General features: G+C 44.0%; 2 gene segments (V, D, J or C); both read left to right on the top strand.

Annotated features, from left to right (window-relative positions):
* Positions 1-17,897, top strand: part of LOC131999778 (T-cell receptor alpha chain constant-like) — a 380,650-nt gene that overhangs the window by 278,315 nt on the left and 84,438 nt on the right.
* LOC131999786 (T cell receptor delta constant-like) overlaps positions 1-17,897 on the top strand; it is a 67,910-nt gene that overhangs the window by 48,839 nt on the left and 1,174 nt on the right. Inside the window, 4 exon segments of the C gene segment in view lie at positions 1,616-1,666; positions 15,559-15,837; positions 16,434-16,499; positions 16,824-16,955. Coding sequence covers positions 1,616-1,666; positions 15,559-15,837; positions 16,434-16,499; positions 16,824-16,954 — 527 coding nt within the window.

Below are 17,897 nucleotides of genomic sequence, written 5' to 3' on the forward strand. Positions count from 1 at the left end.
TAAAGCACACAAAGGTGCCATCTGTTTGCCAAGCTTGAACCAGCCCGAGGGGCTGCCTCTGCATTTGCCCTGCATTTGTGGTTGCCTTTTCGGCATCACACAAAGCACCATATGGCCCACTGGCCCTGGATTTAGCAACCAGAGAGTCAATGGAGAGGATGAAATTTTAAATTTACATGATAGCCCTCTGTCAACTATATAACACTGTTCAGGTGTAAAGTGGGGCAGGCAGAAGTGAATGGGAGGCTTAGCAGGTCACAGAAGTCTCACCGACCACAGACATCTTCTGCCCAACCCACAGCATGTAGAATCCCTTTGAGACATCCAGAAGTCTGACCGATTCCTCGATGGGAAACCATCTGAGAGGAGACTGGCCAGAAAACACAGATGGGAACGGACGTGATGACTTCTGAATGAACATTCTGGTCTCAAACTCCAGGGCAGATCCAGCCAACAAGGCAGAAAAGCCTGAGACAGAAGCAACCAGGCAAGCCTGCCTGCACCCCCACCCCCCACCCCGCAGGCAGCCAAAACCCTTTCATCTTGCCAGCCTGACTTGAAGCAAACATCAGGCCCCAGGGGTGCTCAGAGGCCACATAGAGTGAAACCAGGGGAGGTTTTTGTAAAGCTCTGAAGCACTGTGATCGGCGGGATACCCACAGTGCTACAAAAGCCACAGAGACCCATACAAAAACTGCAGAGCATTTCCCTGGGAAATCCTCAGCCTGGCTGCCAAGCCCCAGGGGATGAGCACATCGGGGAGCCACCCCTCTTTACTCAGGGACTCAGGAAGGACACCAGGAAGTTGACTGGACCAGAAGGGACCCCCAGCTGCTGACCTCTCACTCCCCCGGATGAAACTGGCTTTTCAACATGTTCCCGCATCTGCATGTGGGGAACACAAAAAGGGTGTCTCTTCAGAACATGTCCTGGTTCATGTTGATTCTATGGTAAGAGTTATATGAGCCATCTCATATGGAATTTCTGAATCCAAGTCCCTAGAGAGATCTGCCTGAGTGCTCGGCTTTGCAGTTGAAGAAGACAAATTCAAAGAGAGATTGACTTGTTTTTAGGCAATCGCCAGCCATAGCTGTTCATTCCAGTGCTGACTGTACCATAAATCCCTGGCAGCTCATGAGGGCTTCACGCTGGTCCCTCACCCCTTGTTATGCCAGACCCTGTCTGTCCTTAAAGTAGCACTGGGGAATGTGAAGGCCTTGACTCTAGAACAGTCAGGAATCCAAGATCCATCTTCTTAGCAACGCTGGTTTTCCAAGACTGAGAGTTAGGGGTGGGTCTACAAGGGAGAGCAATCTAAAACAAGAGAAAGCAACAATTCAGAGGATGTCGTGAAGCATACTATATTAGAAATGGTCGCTGTAGGAATACGGGCTCCTACCTGCCCCTCAGTCAACAGCCTCCCCAAGGCAAATACCCGCCCCCTCACCCCCCCCCACACTGTGATTGATTAAATCATCATAAACCCATTGAATAAGCAATGAGGGGCATCTTTCTAAGAGCTGAGCCCTAAAGACCCTCCCATCCTAAAGGTGATAGGAGGAGCTCCCAAGGAGGGCTGCTGAGGTTTTTGGAATGGCCTCAATTGCTGTGATACAAACAAACAAGCTCTTCTTTGGAAAAGGAATTCGCCTCACCGTGGAAGCACGTAAGTAATTCATTTCTTTACTTTTTGAGTTTAGAGGCTCCTCCATTTACGGGGGGCAGAAATATCAGGAAATGTGATGGGTAGTAATAGCACCAAAATAGTGTCAAGGAGGGAAGAGGTGAACTATGGTTAGTCCCCTCGTTAGGAGTTAGGAGGAAGTTTGTCTGAAAAAAAAAAAAAAAATAGAGTCTGGGGGCACTAAGGTGGCTCAGTTGACTAAGCTTCTGCCTTCAGCTCCGGTCATGATCTCAGGATCCTGGGATCAAGCCCCACGCCAGCTCTCTACTCAGCAGGGGACCCTGCTTCTCCCTCTGCCTCTGCCCTGGACTCGTGCTCGCTCGCTCTCTCTCTCTTTCTCTCTAAAATAAATAAATAAAATCTTTAAAAAACAGAAGAGATAGAAAGAGTCTGGACTGTGAAAGAACCCACACAGCTCTGGAGAAACTGAGAAAAAAACTGCCTAATCTGTGGGATTCCTGCCAGACTATAGAGACCAGATTCATTGGCTTAACTCCCCTAGGAGAGAAGTGATAGGGAAAAAGGCTGATCTGAGTCTGTGATTCTATCAAAGTTCTCCAGATATAAATAATTCTGACCTTCTTCAGGCTGAGAATGAGAGAGAGAGAGCGCGCGCGCGAGCTCGGTGGCCATAGAAGGTGAGGCCAGAAGGTGGTCACTGGTGCTGCTACCTTTCTCTTCAGAAAAAAAGGAACCAGGCATCTGCTTCTAATTGATTGAGCTACAAATGGAAGCTAGGTTACTAGTGAGGAAGTGGGAACATTCTGGTTCCCAGTGAGACCAGATTCCAAGCAGAACAAAGTGAATGTGTAATGTTTCCAACTAAGAAATGCTTTAATCCTGTAGGAAGCAGACAGGACTAATCCCCTAAGGACTCATGGTGTTCGTCTTCCTCACTAAGAAGATCTGGTGCCACTCACTAATTAACTGTTATAAAAGAATCAGTGCTCAAGTTGTCAAAAGGATTGCACTCATCACAGAAGGCATCTTTTTGTGCCACATAAGTGACATTTGAATCCAACCTTGTCTTGCTTTAAAAAAAGATGCAGTCTCTATTTGGCAGTAGCTTCCAGTTAGATAGTGGATATTAATATTAAGCCAGCAAAGGTGAAAAACAAATACAAAACGCCATTCCAAAGGTCCTAGGGAAGTCTAACAGTGGGGTCAGTGGTCCCAAATCTGCCGAGGGGGCTACTGGACAAGTGACCGCACACTCTGGCCTGGTGCCTGGCATTCAGCTTGTGTTGTCCGAGGTAAGCATAGGTTACAGAGAGGTGCAGAGGGACAATGTGATGGGGCGGGCTCCTCTCAAAAAAATGCCGAGGTGGATGAGGTGCAGGAGGGGAACCATTGAGGGCAGAGGAGGGAAAAGAAGGAGAGCAAGGGGCACCTGGGTGGTTCGGTTGGTTAAGCAGCTGCCCCTTGATTTCGGCTCAGGTCATGATCTCAGGGTCATGAGATCCAGCCCCGTGTCGGGCTCTGTGGTCAGCATGGAGTCTACTTCAGGATTCTCTTTCTCTATCTGCCCATCCCCATGCTCGTATGCTCTCGCTCGCTCTCTCCCCTCCTCCTCTCTCTAAAAATAAAGAAATAAATACTCAAAAAAAAAAAAAAAAAAAAAGGAAGGAGAGCAGGCTGGCCATTCCCAGACCACATACACACACTATAGGGAGAGAAGAAGCAAGGTAGGGCTTTGCATCCAGAAAGAGATAGAGATCCAAAGCTGTGCTAGCATGGTCAGAACAGACAAATTCTAATTTTAAAAAACAAGAAAAAAAATCATAGCAAAAGTTTGAAGATTCAGAGCGCCTGGGTGGCTCAGTCGTTAAGCTTCTGCCTTGGGCTCAGGTCATGATCCCAGGACCCTGGGATCTAGCCCCATATCAGGCTCCCACTAAGCAGGGAGCCTGCTTCTCCCTCTCCCACTCTCCCTGCTTGTGTTCCCTCTCTCACTGCATCTCTCTCTCTGCCAAAAAAAAAAAAAAAGGTTTGAAGATTCAACTACTTCAGCCCCTTGTCCTTACACCTCATTGGCATCAAAATTTCTCACTAAAATAATAGTTTATCCACATTCTCTGTGAAGTTAGTGACTGATTTCTCTAGTCTCCCTTTGTTCACCACATTCTTCCTAATAAATGACGTCCTTCTGTTTCCTGAGGCTATGATCCAGTGTTTCCCTAAGTGTTGATGTACAACCCCTGATTCTATATGGTATATAGACTTACTTTTCATTTTAATTGTGTTATCTTTTAATGGATATCAAAATAGTGGCAACTAGTTTGTCAAACCCATGTGACTTAAAGTTTCCTTTTAATTATATTTTAAATTAAAAAGTGAACAAATTTAAATAAAACTATTAGGCAAATTATATGACCAAAAAAAAAAAAATCCAGAGATGTGATTAATTGATGTTTGAGAAACACTGAGCTGATACGTTCCATCAAACTTTGAAATGAAAAGATAAGGGGCACCCAGAGAGAGAAGGACCAAGAATATCTTTGAATGGTGTTTTCTTTTTTAGCCAACTAGTATGGCATTGAAGAGGCCTCACCGCAAACCCAGAGCCTTTATATTCTCAGAAGCCTACTTCCTTCTGAAGCTTCCTTTCCGTTGGATGCTCCTTTTGAGTCCTTATTTCACCAGTCCTTACCTCCTGGGTAGCACAAAGCTAACAGTAGGTCTACACAAACCCACAGCCCCAAATCCATCAAACTTTCAGCCCTCTGGATAGAGAAAACCTGGGGATGCCACTTAACTTCATAAAACAGAACCAGAGAACAGGACCAAAAAGCATGGACTAAAGAGCCACAGTGTAAATGTGTGCTACTGACCATGACAATGACAGGAGCTTAGAAAAGACACATGGTCGTCAGGAGCATCTTCTTGAGATACACTTGGAACAACTTGTATTTTTATATGTCATCACTATGTCAACTACCACTTTCTGGGTGTCTACTGTGTATCAGGCCACTGGACGAGGCACATTCGTTATTAATGAATGTCATTTTATGCACTTCTCACAATGACCATGCTGAACTATGACCCACCTGTTCACAGGTGGAGGGCAGGTTCTCCAAGATCACAGAGCTTAGGAAAGGCAAAATGTGTATCATCTGTCTGATTCCAACACCTGTGCACTTAAGGACGTTTCTTTTCTGTGGAGACTCCAGTTTGATTGAAGCACCTGTGGAGGCTTTTCTCCCATGGCCCAGCTCCCTCCCCTCCCACCCTCTACACTGGGCTCCTTTCCAAGCCGCCAGCAGAGTCTGAGGTCACCGTTAGGCTGTTTCCCTTCCCACCACCATCTTCACCACCACCGTCCTTCACCAAGGGAAGCACTTCTGCCCCACCATACCAAAACCAGTTACCCAAAGAGGTATTCTCCAGGCAAGGCCCATTCCCCACACTATACCCCTGGACTCGAGGGTCCCTATACTCAGAAAGATCCAGGTAATGACCAAATGATCATCCTGAGAAAAAGGAGTCCAGAAAATCCCAGGCTCATCAATGCGTTACCAAGAGATAACTTTCTCATTCCTGTCTTTGGCATTCCCTCTCACTCACGATGAACATCTCCCAGAACTGAGTGTATTTTTTTAAAATCTGAGTGTAGCTGACACACAATGTGACATTAGTTTCAGGTGTACAACATAGCGACTGAACAAGTTTATACATTACGCTATGCTCACCAGAAGCATGGCTACCATCTGTCCCTGTACAACACTATTACAATATCATTGACTATATTCCCTCTGTTATGCCTTTATCCTATGCTACAGCTTATTTATTCTGTAACTGGAAACCTGTATCTCCTCTTTCCCTTTCCCCATTTGCCCTTTCCCCACCCCGCCCCTCTGGCAAGTATCAGTTTCAGAATGGAGCCTGTGGTCTACAGTGTCTTTGCCTGGTACCACTTTCTCCCAGGGACTCACAAAGCTCTCTCCCATTCCTTCTCCAGGTCTTTACTCAATGTCACTTCTAGTGACACCTTCCCCAACCAGCTCCTATAGTCCCCTTACCCTGTTTTAATTCTATATGCTCCTATCCACCCAAAACTTTCAGATGCTCATTGACCATCTGTCTCCTTTGTTCCCTGAGGGCAAGGACTCTGAGTCATTCCTCACTGTATCCACAAAGATAGTGAAGGCACTAAATAAATGTCTATTGAATGAATGGATGGATGGATGGATGATCAGTTGTGGCATAAGGCAAAGGGAAACAGAAATAAAAGCCTACTAGGAACCTGCAGAGGCAAAGCCTCATCCTAGCATCCTAGCTCCCCAACCTGTGACAAGTCCCTGTCCCTGTCGCCGGGCTCTCTTCTTGCTGCTGAGCGAATCAGCATAAACAAAGCAGACAAAAATTCATGCCTTACTGGAGCTTTCACTCTAATGGCTAAAGACAGATGGTAAACCAAATAAATAAATAAAATATATAGTATTTTGGGTGGTAATACGGCCCATGAAGGAAATAAAGCGGGAAGTGAATGTAAAAGATGAGAGAAGGGAGTGGTGTGCAGTTTTTAACAGAGGAGTCACACAGATAGCCTTCCTGGAAAGGTGACATTTGAGCAGAGACCTGAGGAGGTGACAGAGTGAGCCAGGTGCTGATATCTGGAGGAAGAGCACCTCTAGGTCGGTGATGCGAGTGAGGAGGCCTGTGTGACTGGAGGAAAGTGGAAGTGACAGGGAGAGAATTTGAAAATGAGGTCAGGTTGGTAATAGGCCTGGGAAGGGGGCAGCTCATGGGCCACCATTAGGACTCCAGTCCTTCCTGGGACTGGGAAGGGAAGATTGGAGAATGCAATGGAGGTCACAACTGACCTTGAGAAAAGACCAAGGGAGACAGAAACTTGGATTCCTGGCCTCACCCACAGCCCTAAAAAGTGAGCACTGTCATCTTAAGATCCAAAGAAATAGAATTCTGTTCTCTCTTGGTGACCTTTCCCTACCAGCCTGCCCCTGGGAAGCTCTGTGCTTGGGGAAATTACACCCCTTGCTTCAAGTAAAATGTATCTTCTCTGAGTCTAACATTAATGAACATTCCAATCATTCCACCAAGGCTTTCTAGTTTACAGAGTGCTTTATGTATACCCTCTCATTTCATCTTAGGAACTCCCAATATAGAAGATATTATCCTCATTTTATAAAGAAGGCAAATGAGGCTCCCTGAAATTGGCTAAGACTACACACCCAGTGAGCAATAGGGTCCAGCTAGATTTCAGGTCTTCTGATATCTTTCTATTACTGAGACCCACTTTCCATTTGAGTGATTTTCGAAGTATGATCTCCAGTCCTTTATGGACTGTAAACGGATCTGAAAATGTATACTCTCTCCCTGGTTCTCATAAGTGACATGGGCAAGCTTACAGACTCTGATTTTTACAGATGACAGAGGCTAATTTAACTGTCACTTTTAAGGGTGAGTAGATCATTGAAAGCATGTTACAATGTGATATTCATGAGTATGTTATTAAAATGCACTGAAGACTCTAATTCTATTTTATACTAAGAAGTCTGGCTGTTGCACAATGCTGGACAACGATGCAAAGCTCTGACTGGACATGAAATGGAATTCTGCTAAAATGAGGAATGAGTGGGGGGTTTTAACTCACTAGATCTTTGTGCCACCTCGCTGTAGCCCCAAGACTGAGACCCACTACTCTATGACCAGCGTTCCACCTTTCTTCCTTCAGGATCAAACTAAGAAATTCCTTTCCGGTCTCTCTCATTCAGCATGCGAGTTCATTCTCTCTCATTCAGACTGTAACGTGGCAAAGGCTCAGATTTCTATTTAACAAAGGAATCACCTCCTGCTTTGGTCCTGAAGGATAGCCCCCAAGTCTGAAGAGCAAAGAGGTTAGTCGAGATAGACAGAAATACCATCCAATAGTTATCACGTGACTTGGCAACTGGCTCCAGGATTGCCCAAAGAGAAAGCAAGGCAGTTTTTAGATGAGGTCTATCGGCTGTGCTGTCCAGCACAAATGATCCCCTGGTCTTTGGCAAAGGAACCTATCTGGAGGTGGAACCATATAAGTGACTCCTTTCTCCTTCTTGTGACAACAGGTTTAGTGATTATCTTTGTTAAATACTTTCCCAAGTCACCAGCTTGGGAAACACTTGAAAAGATCTAGCCAACATGTAATTTGGCAAGGAATGGTTTGAGGAGCAGGGACTCAGTCTCTGATAAGGTCCAGCGTGAAGTATGTGTTGCAGTGATCCTGGTGACCCACTATCTTTCCTGGAGAATATGTGTTGTCTTCCTTCCACCTGACTAACTTTAGATAACCAACTTAGCACCTGTGCATTCGCCATTTACAGATCCAGGTCATAATCAGACCTGCACTAAATACATCTAGCAAATGGGAAGTATGATGGTGAGAATGTCAGACCAAGAGTTCAAAGACCAAGATCCAGTCCTTATCTTTGACTGACAAGCTCTCTGACTTGACTTCACTGAACTTTAGTTTCCCTCTAGGTAAGCCAAGGGGTTTCTAAGGTGTCTTCCAGCTTTAGCACATGATGATTCTGATTACCATCTAAGACCAATTCTTAGGGAAGATTTAGTAGGAAAAGTAAAGAAGTCCAATGCTGTGAGTGTCTTATGACCCAGTAAGAATTCTGTGATTTTATTTTTTTTTAAGATTTTATTACTTGTTTGAGAGAGAAGCAGAGAGAGAGTATGTGTGTGCTCAAGTCGGAGGAGGAGCAGAGGGAGAAGCGGGCTCCTAAATGAGCAGTGATTACCCTGGCATCATGACCCAGATGCTTAACCGACTGAGCCACCCAGGCTCCTCCCTGTGATTTGATTTTTTTTTTTTAAGGTACTGGAAAAGGAGTCAAAACTGTCCTTATGTTCTTATGGATCCATTAACTCAACCCACTTGCCAAGTCACATGTGTGTCATCACAGAGGTTTTGACAAGTGTCAAAGAGTGCTAAGGCTCCTCCCAGTCCTATCATCTATTACTTGGGTTCTATGTGTGGAAACTAGAGTCTGGAGACCTTGGATTAAGGCCCAGCCCAGCCACTCACTACCTTAACCATACTTAGCTTCAGTGACTTTGTCTGTAAGAAGCATCTAATAATATCATCTCGTGAAGTTTGTTGCAAAAATGTTTGCTGAAGTAGTATAAACACAAGGCATTTGTAAGTAGCAAAATACTTATACAAATGGTAGTCATCTATGATTATTATGACCATTTGGGTGGCCTCCAATATTTTGTATCAATGGCTCTTCCTCCAACCATCGTGTTCTTTTACCTCTAACTGAGGCATAGTCCTTTATGATTGACTTGAGCCTCATAGTTATGTTTCCACTAACAATAGCCATTTGTCAGCAAATTTGTTAGCAAAGCCAAAATGATTCCTTTCTCCCTTGGGAAAATATAATTGTGAAGCAAGTTTCGAGGGTAAGTGATGACGGGTTGAGGAGGTAATAGCAGAAAAACTAGGGACTTCCCTAAATGCCAATACTCAGAAGATAACACATATCAAACAAGCTGCCAGAATATAATGTTTAGACCTCAGAAACTGCTACAGAGTTTTATGTCTCCAGCTATACTCGTTCTGCTCTCCCCACTCCTTCCAAACATGGACGACGAAGAGGGCAAATAGGTAGTGAGGTTTTTCGTAATGATATGTGAGGTGGTGTAATGAAGCACAACTTGTCTTTGGAAGAGGAACTTGACTCATCGTGGAACCAAGTAGGTTATGCATTTTACCTCAGAGCATATATTCCTCTGGACTTGTAGCCTAATCCTGAATGAATGGAACTTCTTGGGAAGTCAGGAAGTTCCAAACTGGAAACCCACTGTTTTGTTGTTCCAGAGAGTCAAGGTAAAGTATGAGGACAAATTCATTAGGTTTCTCTTAGGAAAATATTCTATATATGCATGGAAACTCAGTTCTGAAGATTTATAGCAGTAAGCCTTCTACAATGGCCTGAACTAAGCCCTTGGTCAAGCTTTTGGTCCCCTCCCTCACTGGGAACAGGGAAAAGGCAAGCTCTAGGTGAGGAGAATCTTCCACTGTTTATGAGGACAGAGAGTCCTAGCCATGGTGTAAGAAGAGAGATGGTTAAAAAGAAGAAAAATATTATTAAGGAAGGAGTTAGATCAAAATAGTCGTTTCTCCCTCAGGTGATAAAAGCCAACCTTGCCCTTGTGTCGATCCCCAACACCCCATCCTGGTCTGGGTCAGCCAAGAGCAGTTAATGGGCTCACCTCTTCTGTCAGCCCTGAATCCAAGGACTCTACATTGAATGTAGAATTCAGGAGACTACATCCAATGTAATCACAGCCACCAACTTCAGGACAATAAAGAAGTAATGGTGCTCTCCTAAGGATATTGTCCACTGATAATCTGTTCCAGGGCTTGGAGATCCAGGGGTGATATTCAAGTAGTTTGGGTGACTACCGACAGTCAGTCACTGGGACCAGCCCAGAGAACAGTAGTTTTTCAGAAGCTTTTATAATTGCAGGCATTGCCCCTTACATGGTTAAATTTTATCTCAGAGGAAATAAAGAAGTGGAAAGTTACGTGAATGGAGCAAGGTGGACAGTCCTGAAAGCATCCAGTAGTGTCAACATGGCACCTGCCACTCAGAAGGAAACATAATCTTACAGGGGTTCTTGATTGCCTGTTGCTTCCAGGGAACTAGTGAAATTTGAGGAGTTGTCTCTGAAAGGAGAGAGACTAGAAAGAAAGAGGGAAACAATCGTGTTGTAGCTGATTGCAGTCTGATCGATGTTGGGCAAATTGAATCTGAGCACAAAGTATTGTGTTTCATTTTCCCTTTAAATCATTTCCACTTGAAATTCAGAATTATCTGCAGTGTTAGAATCAAATCTCTGAGGCTGTGCCTTTGGGAGCCTTAGGGAAGAAGGAAAGAGATGAAAGTGATGCTTAGCCCCTCTGCTGGGACGCTGACCCGTGCTCTTCAGCAATACTCCATTTACTTCTTTAGTTTTCTCTTCCTGCCATGATGGAGTGTAATATGATTACATGAGGCTCAGGTAGGGAAAGTGAGAATTTCAAGTCAAGCCCTCAATCCTTAAAGTTTTGACAGCAAATAATGGCCCTATCCAACTGTCATTCCCTTTGGCTCTAACCCTAGACTCTTGATTTCTGGTGATGAGACAGAGTAATCCATATAGTCTTAAAATTCTATTTCACATGATTATTGTATCCTCCTGAAGCTTGCATCTGGATCCAGAGACAGGAGAAATTATAAAATGAAAACAAAACAGTCCAAAGCAAGCAGTGGCTTCCCTGACCCACATCCATGACCCATGGCACTACTGGGCTCCCTGTTGGCTACCAACTTCTTGTTCAACCCTTGGATCCTTAGGATGCCTTTTCCTGGGCTCAGGGAATTAGGAGACAGATTCCTTATTATTGTGAGACTCAGTCTGAGTGATGGGGAAGAAATTAGGTTTCTAATAAAAAAGCAGAATTTGTGACCCAAGAGAAGGAACCAGAATATGAGAACGAGACCTGTGTCTAAGCCCTCTTCAGCCTGACACTTGTTATAAGAAATGTCACCAGTCAGTACCCCATCCCTGGTCCCAAGCTATCATGTTCTTCTTGGGCAGGCCTTCCAATAAATTGGAAGTTAAATTTACCATCTTGAAGGCAGCTACCTGTACCTGTCACCTTCTTCTCTCCCTCTATGTCAGCCCTGTCCCCTGTCCCAATGCTTCCTGGCTGAGATTCTGGGCTCACAACCTCATCCAGCAAACTATTATTAGCTTCAAAAGGAACTGAGACGCTGTGCACTCAGCCCCTTGATCTCATCAAGGGCACCTTTGTAGTTCTCAGAGTTGTGGGGTCTCTAGGCTGAGACCCCGGCTGGGGAGGCAGGGCACAGATGTGCTCACCTGGGCCCTAGGGCCAGCCCGAGGCTGGTTAATTGTGAGGCAGCATTGCGATGTGCTCCTGGGATACTCGACAGATGTTTTTTGGAGCTGGCACCAGACTCTTCGTGGAGCCACGTGAGTTGCCTTTTTTCCCTTCTATTTCTGGGGATAAACTGAGTCCTGGCACTGGGGCTGCCATCCAGTTTACATTCCTTGGGAAAGTAGAACTAGATGGAGCACCCCAGGTGTGGGGGTAGGTCAGAGTAAAGTCACCAGGCTGTCACTGAAGTAGCTCTGTAACTAGTTTTGTTCTGAAAAAGCATATGTTAAAACTATAGCCTTGGGGCGCCTAGGTGGCTCAGTCAGTCAAGCATCTGACTCTTGCTCTCAGCTCAGTTCTTGATCTCAGGGTGGTGAATTCAAGCCCGCATTGGGCTCCATGCTGGGTATGCAGCCTACTTAAAAAAAAAAAAAAAGGAAAAGAAAAAAAACTACAGCCCCCACTTATTTCTGAAATCTTCAAAGCAGCCAAAAAGACCAGAAAAATTTTAGTAATTGTTGGAGCATATGAGGAGGTAAGGGATATGCAGGGATGCTTTGGCCCCAAATCTCCAGAGGGTTCTTTCATTCTAACCCATCTCTTTGGCTAAGATGACTAGTATACATGCCTCATTGCAGCCTGCAGACAAATGTCCTATAGCTTAGAAGATTCAAAGGAGAGAGGTGGTTTACCAGGTCAGAGTAATCAGGTAGAGCCAAGTTGTATTTCAGTGTTCAAGTTAAATCTCATATTGCCAGAGATCCTTGAAATTGTGAGTGACATTTGTTACAGGTGGTACAATTCTTAGGGAGCCAGTAGGACTCTCTGTGCGAATCTAAAACATAGATGATTTCCACACATAGAACTTAAGAAAGACTATTCAGGAAAGGGATATACTTCTTCTGGTATTGTTGACCAGCACATAACTCTAGCATTGAGTCGGTACTCATAAAAAGAGAAAGCCTGAAAGAAAACAGCAATTGTTCGAACAAATAGCGCTCTGGAACCCACGATGAAATGAATTTATATTAGTGGGCCAAGAAGAAAGACTGGAAATTCTCAAAAAATAAACAATTAAATCTTTCAATTTTGGACTATAATAGTACAAATTTTACCGAACTCCAGAGTTTGGTTTAAGTTAAATATATATAAATATATAAATATAAAATATTTATATAAATATATAAATAAGTTAAATATAAAATATAAAATATAGGTTACATATAGCAACAGTACGAAAAAATGCATTCCATTTTTTTAAATTTTAATTCAGTCAGATAACCTTTTTGTTGTTGTTGTTACCATGATACCAAAGAATAGATTAGAAAAAAAAAAATTTAATTTCAAAAAATTGTTTCCAGTAGGTAGGTATTCAATGAGAAAAAGAGTCTGAGAAAAACGTTTTGCCAAATGAATGCATTATGAGTCATCTGAAATGCTAACATTGACATTAAGAGCTCAATATCACAAGGGTATTACCTTCTGCAGACGTTTGTCTTGTCAGCTATATTACATTGTTCAAATTATTTAAACCAGGTCTCTCTAGCCCAGAGTGAACATTGACGACTGACTTAAAATCCCAAGCAAGCCTTAATTATCCAAGTAAATCAGGCTAGGATTGGGTCAAACTCTTAGGTAACCAAGGAGATAGGATTATTTTGTTTTGTTTCATCGTTTCTTTTTTAATGGACTAGTTTCCTTTCGCTGTACCTCATAACTCCCTTGAAACACAACCAGACAACATGTCACCAAGGTCAGTAGAGTGAGCAAGAAATGTCGCAAGTCTGAAGACAGGTGAACGAGCAGAACGTGTGGTTTTTCAAGCCGTTACTGCCAGAGTTATCAGCGTCTGTTATCAGTGGCTTCCCTGATGCTGGAAAGCAAAACAAAGAAAGTTTTCTCACATAGGTTGAAATCAGGTTCCAGAAGAGCCCCTTGAAAAAAATCCCCAGCCCCTCTCTTGTCTAGACCTAAAGCCAAAAGTGTAAGGAACCAGATTCTTAGGAATGAGTTTCCTGCCCTGAGTGCCTGAAACAGAATCCAGTTTTTCAGCTGAACTCCAGGCAGAGAATAAAGTAGAGAATCTTGATGCTAGTGATGGGGGTGTTTCTCTGAACAGCTGATTCCCTAGGGAAGCTGTGACTGGCCATGGTCCATTTACAAAATGGTGACCAGCAGGAGCTTCCAGACTAGCAAACACTCCATCCCAACCAGATACAACCAATTAATTTGGTTATAGCTCTATTACCGTGAGCTTTACAGCTAAAGCCCGAATCCAAATTCAGGACTGAACATTAGAAAAATCATTGCATTTACTCCCTCATTACAAAGACTTCTCATTTAGCACTACCTTGTGTCTTGATTGTAGATCATAGTAAATAAAAGCACACTGGAATTCAACATTCTTAATTTGATATCACAGGTTTTAAAAACTCACCTAAGGTTTGCTTTGTTTTGTTCTGTTCTGTTTTTGAGAGAAAGAGAGTGTGAGCAGTGGAGGGAAAGGGGAACAAGAGGGAGAAGGAAAGAACTTTAAGCAGACTCTGTACTGAGTGCAGAGCCCCAGGCAGGGCTCCATCTCACCACCATAAGATCATGACCTGAGCAGAAATGAAGAGTCAGACACTTAAAGGACTAAGCCACTCAGGTGTCCCAAAAATCACCTAAGTTTTTGATATAAGAGCTGTAGTCACACAGCAATTAATATTGAAAATTAGCAGTTAAACTTGTAGTTGGAAATATATCTAGATCATCATTCAGAGACTGGTTGTCTCTCCTGATTTCAGGCATTTTCAGTTGCCTCCCTGCCACTTCTTTTTTAACAGTTATTTGAAGATCAGGGCACCTGGGTGGCTCAGTCAGTTAAGTGCCTGGGTCCTGGAATCAAGCCTCATGTCAGGATCCCTGCTCAGCAGAGAGTCTCCTTCTCCTTCTGCCCCCCCCCCCACCATGCACCCTCTCACTCTCTCTGTGGTTTCTCTCTCAAAAAATTAAAATCTTTAAACAAACAAAAACAGTTATCAAAGATAGCCTAAGAATCCATGTTTCCATGGCCAAAATTTATCATAATTCAGAAACTTCAGTAAGTCATGATGGGAAAGAATCATTACTCCCCCCCCCCCCCCTCAAAGCTTTAAAACTTTCAGTTTCAAGGAAAGAAAATGATGCAGGTACAGAATGGCAAGTAGATCATAGAGCTCAGGGTGAGGCGTGAATGTAAGAGGAGACCAGGGGCACATAAAATAATGGAGACCAACATTCCACAGCTTCACTTAGAATAAAACAAGAACGGGGTTCAAACTGGTTTTATGTCTATAAGGACTTCCTGGGAATGACAGTTGTCATTTCTGATTAAAGACTCAAAACAAACTGCAGGATAGTCCCTTACAAAAGAATAAGTATCCACCTAAAGGCACAGAGATGTACTCCTTAACTTCAGCGGTTATCCTTTCTGATCTGTAAAATGGAGATGAGACCCTGAAGTGATCCCATCACTACCATCCTCAGAGTATTTGAACCAGTCAGCTAGTCCTTCTCAGACTTGTGTTTTTGATTGACACAATGCCAAGAACAAGCACCCAGCCTGCTCTCACTCCAAGGGCTGACACATTTAAAGTAAACCAACGATGCAGACAGCTACTCAGCCTGACTGTGATTGTCCAGAGGATTGATGAATAAAATATAGATAACTGAAACTCAGACGATCTAGAAACTTCTTTGTAGTTGTTCTTTTCCATCTCAGCTTCAGCTGTGTCACTTAGCAACTCCTACCTAGAAGTCAAACTGACTGCCTTTCATTTCCACTTCCCTTGGCCACACTTTGATGGGAGCACTAAGAACCCCAGGTCACTCACAGGATGCACGATTGTCTAGATTATAATGTTTGTCCCCAACGGAATTGAAGTAAACACCATTGTTTAACTCCCACACTTGTGGATAACCATCTTCCAAAATAAATTGATTATATTTACAGGAAGCCAGCCTCCTGCCAAACCATTCGTTTTCACCATGAAAAATGGCTCCACTGTTGCTTGTCTGGTGAAAGATTTCTACCCTAAGGAAATAGACATAAAGCTTGAAGCACCCAAGACTATAGTAGAATTTGACCCTGCTATCGTCGTCTCTCCCAGTGGGAAGTACAGCGCTGTCAAGCTGGGTCGGTATGAGGATTCCAATTCAGTGACCTGTTCGGTTGAACACAACAATGAAACCGTGCGCTCCACTGACTTTGAACCAAAGAAAAGTCCTTCAGGTAAGTCATATCTAGCTTCAAGGGGTTGGAATTGTAGGGATGAAGCGTTAAGGGAAAGGGAAGCTGGAGATTTAAACTCTTGACCGATCACTGTCAATATGGCATCACGCAGGAAACAAGGCTGAGGCCCAACTAGGCCCATCATTGACTTGGATTTGAACTCTGCATCCATCCAAGCTGGAACCTGAGATAAAGCCCAGCTTATTTCACCCCCACCCCCACTTCTTCTTCATCAACCACTGTCTACTTTGTACTGATGACTGTCCTCCTACTAGACCCTGGGTTAAAAATTTATGTACAGTCTAATCCAGTGTGAATACCAAAACAAGGGGGCAGGCTGGCCTATCATGGGATTGAAAATCCTAGTTCTTCCTACAGATTAGAGGCATACCTGATTGTGGCACTCACAGTGTAACAAAACAAAACAAAATCCAGAATGGGAAGAATGCTGGCTATGTGAACAGCTGTCTGAACTTAACCAAGTCATACCCCCGGTCCTCAGTTTGCTTACTTAGAGTCTCCTCCACTTTTAAAACCTGAAATCCTTTGAACCTCTCGGTTACCGGTAAATCCCTGACCACTGCTGTTTGTTCTAGATAACGTAAAACCAACAGAACCTGGAAGCATGGAGCAAACTTCAGAGAACCTCTATGGGCGCGAAGGTTAGTTGTAACCAAGGGCTAACTTCAGAACTGAGGGTTAAAGCAAATTCTGTCATTGTCAGATGGGGCCAAAAGTCACCATCTTTCAAAAGAAAACAAAAACCACACCCAAGCCCAGTAGGTTCCCTATGAGTCTCTCAGCAGAGCTTGCCTGGCTGGGAGTGAGCAGCAGCAGGGGGTCCCAGAGGGCAGCGAGCTGGACTTGTAGACCAGGCAGAATGCTGGTGATGGGGGCGGGCTGCTTGGCAGTGTTGTGGGCTCAGTCTCTGGAAGGGAACTTAATCTCTTGCTAAAGCCACCGTCTTTACTCTTGTTCAACCACAGTTCACCGGAGCTCACAGTTCACAGCCGGGAAGGTGAACATGCTGTCCCTCACAGTGCTGGGGCTCCGAATGGTGTTTGCCAAGAGTCTTGCCATCAATTTTCTCTTGACTGCCAAGTTATTTTTCTTTTAAGGTAAGAAGAATTGGCTATTTCTTATTCCTACCCCTACATGAACTATGCTACACAGGGAGAAAAGGAGTTTAGGAATGTAATGGGCCAAGAAGCCTTGGGAAGAGAAAACCACATAGGGACATATTATGATTTAATAAGGTGGGCCTCCTCAGATACTCATCATAACGCCCCGTCTCCTGTTATCCTCTTGTTTCAGAGGCTTGACTCTTGTTTCAGAGCCAGACTCAAATGCATTATGTAGTATAATGTGATACCAGCCAATAATCCCCACCTCCATCCCAGAAGCTAAAAAAAATTACGGAGCTAAATAAGGAGAAATAGTTTTCTTTATTTACTATTTTGTTTATCTGGCCAAGGGGCCAAGGGTTATTGGCAAGGCTGTCAGTAAAGCTTTGCCCAAAGAATTCCCAGAACCTGCCTTTGCCTAGACAAAAGGGATGCCAGCTCCCATTCCTTTATCACAGGACTCCAATGTGTAGACCAGCCCATCTTTGGGATGAACCTCCACCCCTATTAGTAGTGACCATCCCAGTGCTAGCTACTCACGCTGCATATGGAGTCACAGCTGAGACATTATTTGCCTGCTACTTATATTCCTTCTTCAGGTAATCTCAGACACGAAGTTCAAACTGGGGCCTAGGTTTGCCTACAAAGCCCCTTCCCAGCTCCCCAAAACACTCCTCAGTCCCAACTCCTGATCTAAGGACAACTGTGGATTTTGAATGTCAGACTGATCCAACCCAACCTGAAAACAATGTCCAGTCACTTCCAAATAGGTGACTGGTTCTAGGCGGTGTGACTATCTAGAAAGAACCCGACACTAGGAATCAAAAAAGATGTGGGTTTTCACCCTGACCTTGTCCCTAACACTCTGCTACCCTAGCCTGTTGGCTCCACCTCTTTGGGCCTGAGTATTTGTGTCCATAAAACAAAGGAGCTATG

The sequence above is a fragment of the Mustela nigripes genome, chromosome 13 (genome assembly GCF_022355385.1).
Source record: "Mustela nigripes isolate SB6536 chromosome 13, MUSNIG.SB6536, whole genome shotgun sequence".
In the NCBI taxonomy this organism is placed as follows: Eukaryota; Metazoa; Chordata; class Mammalia; order Carnivora; family Mustelidae; genus Mustela; species Mustela nigripes.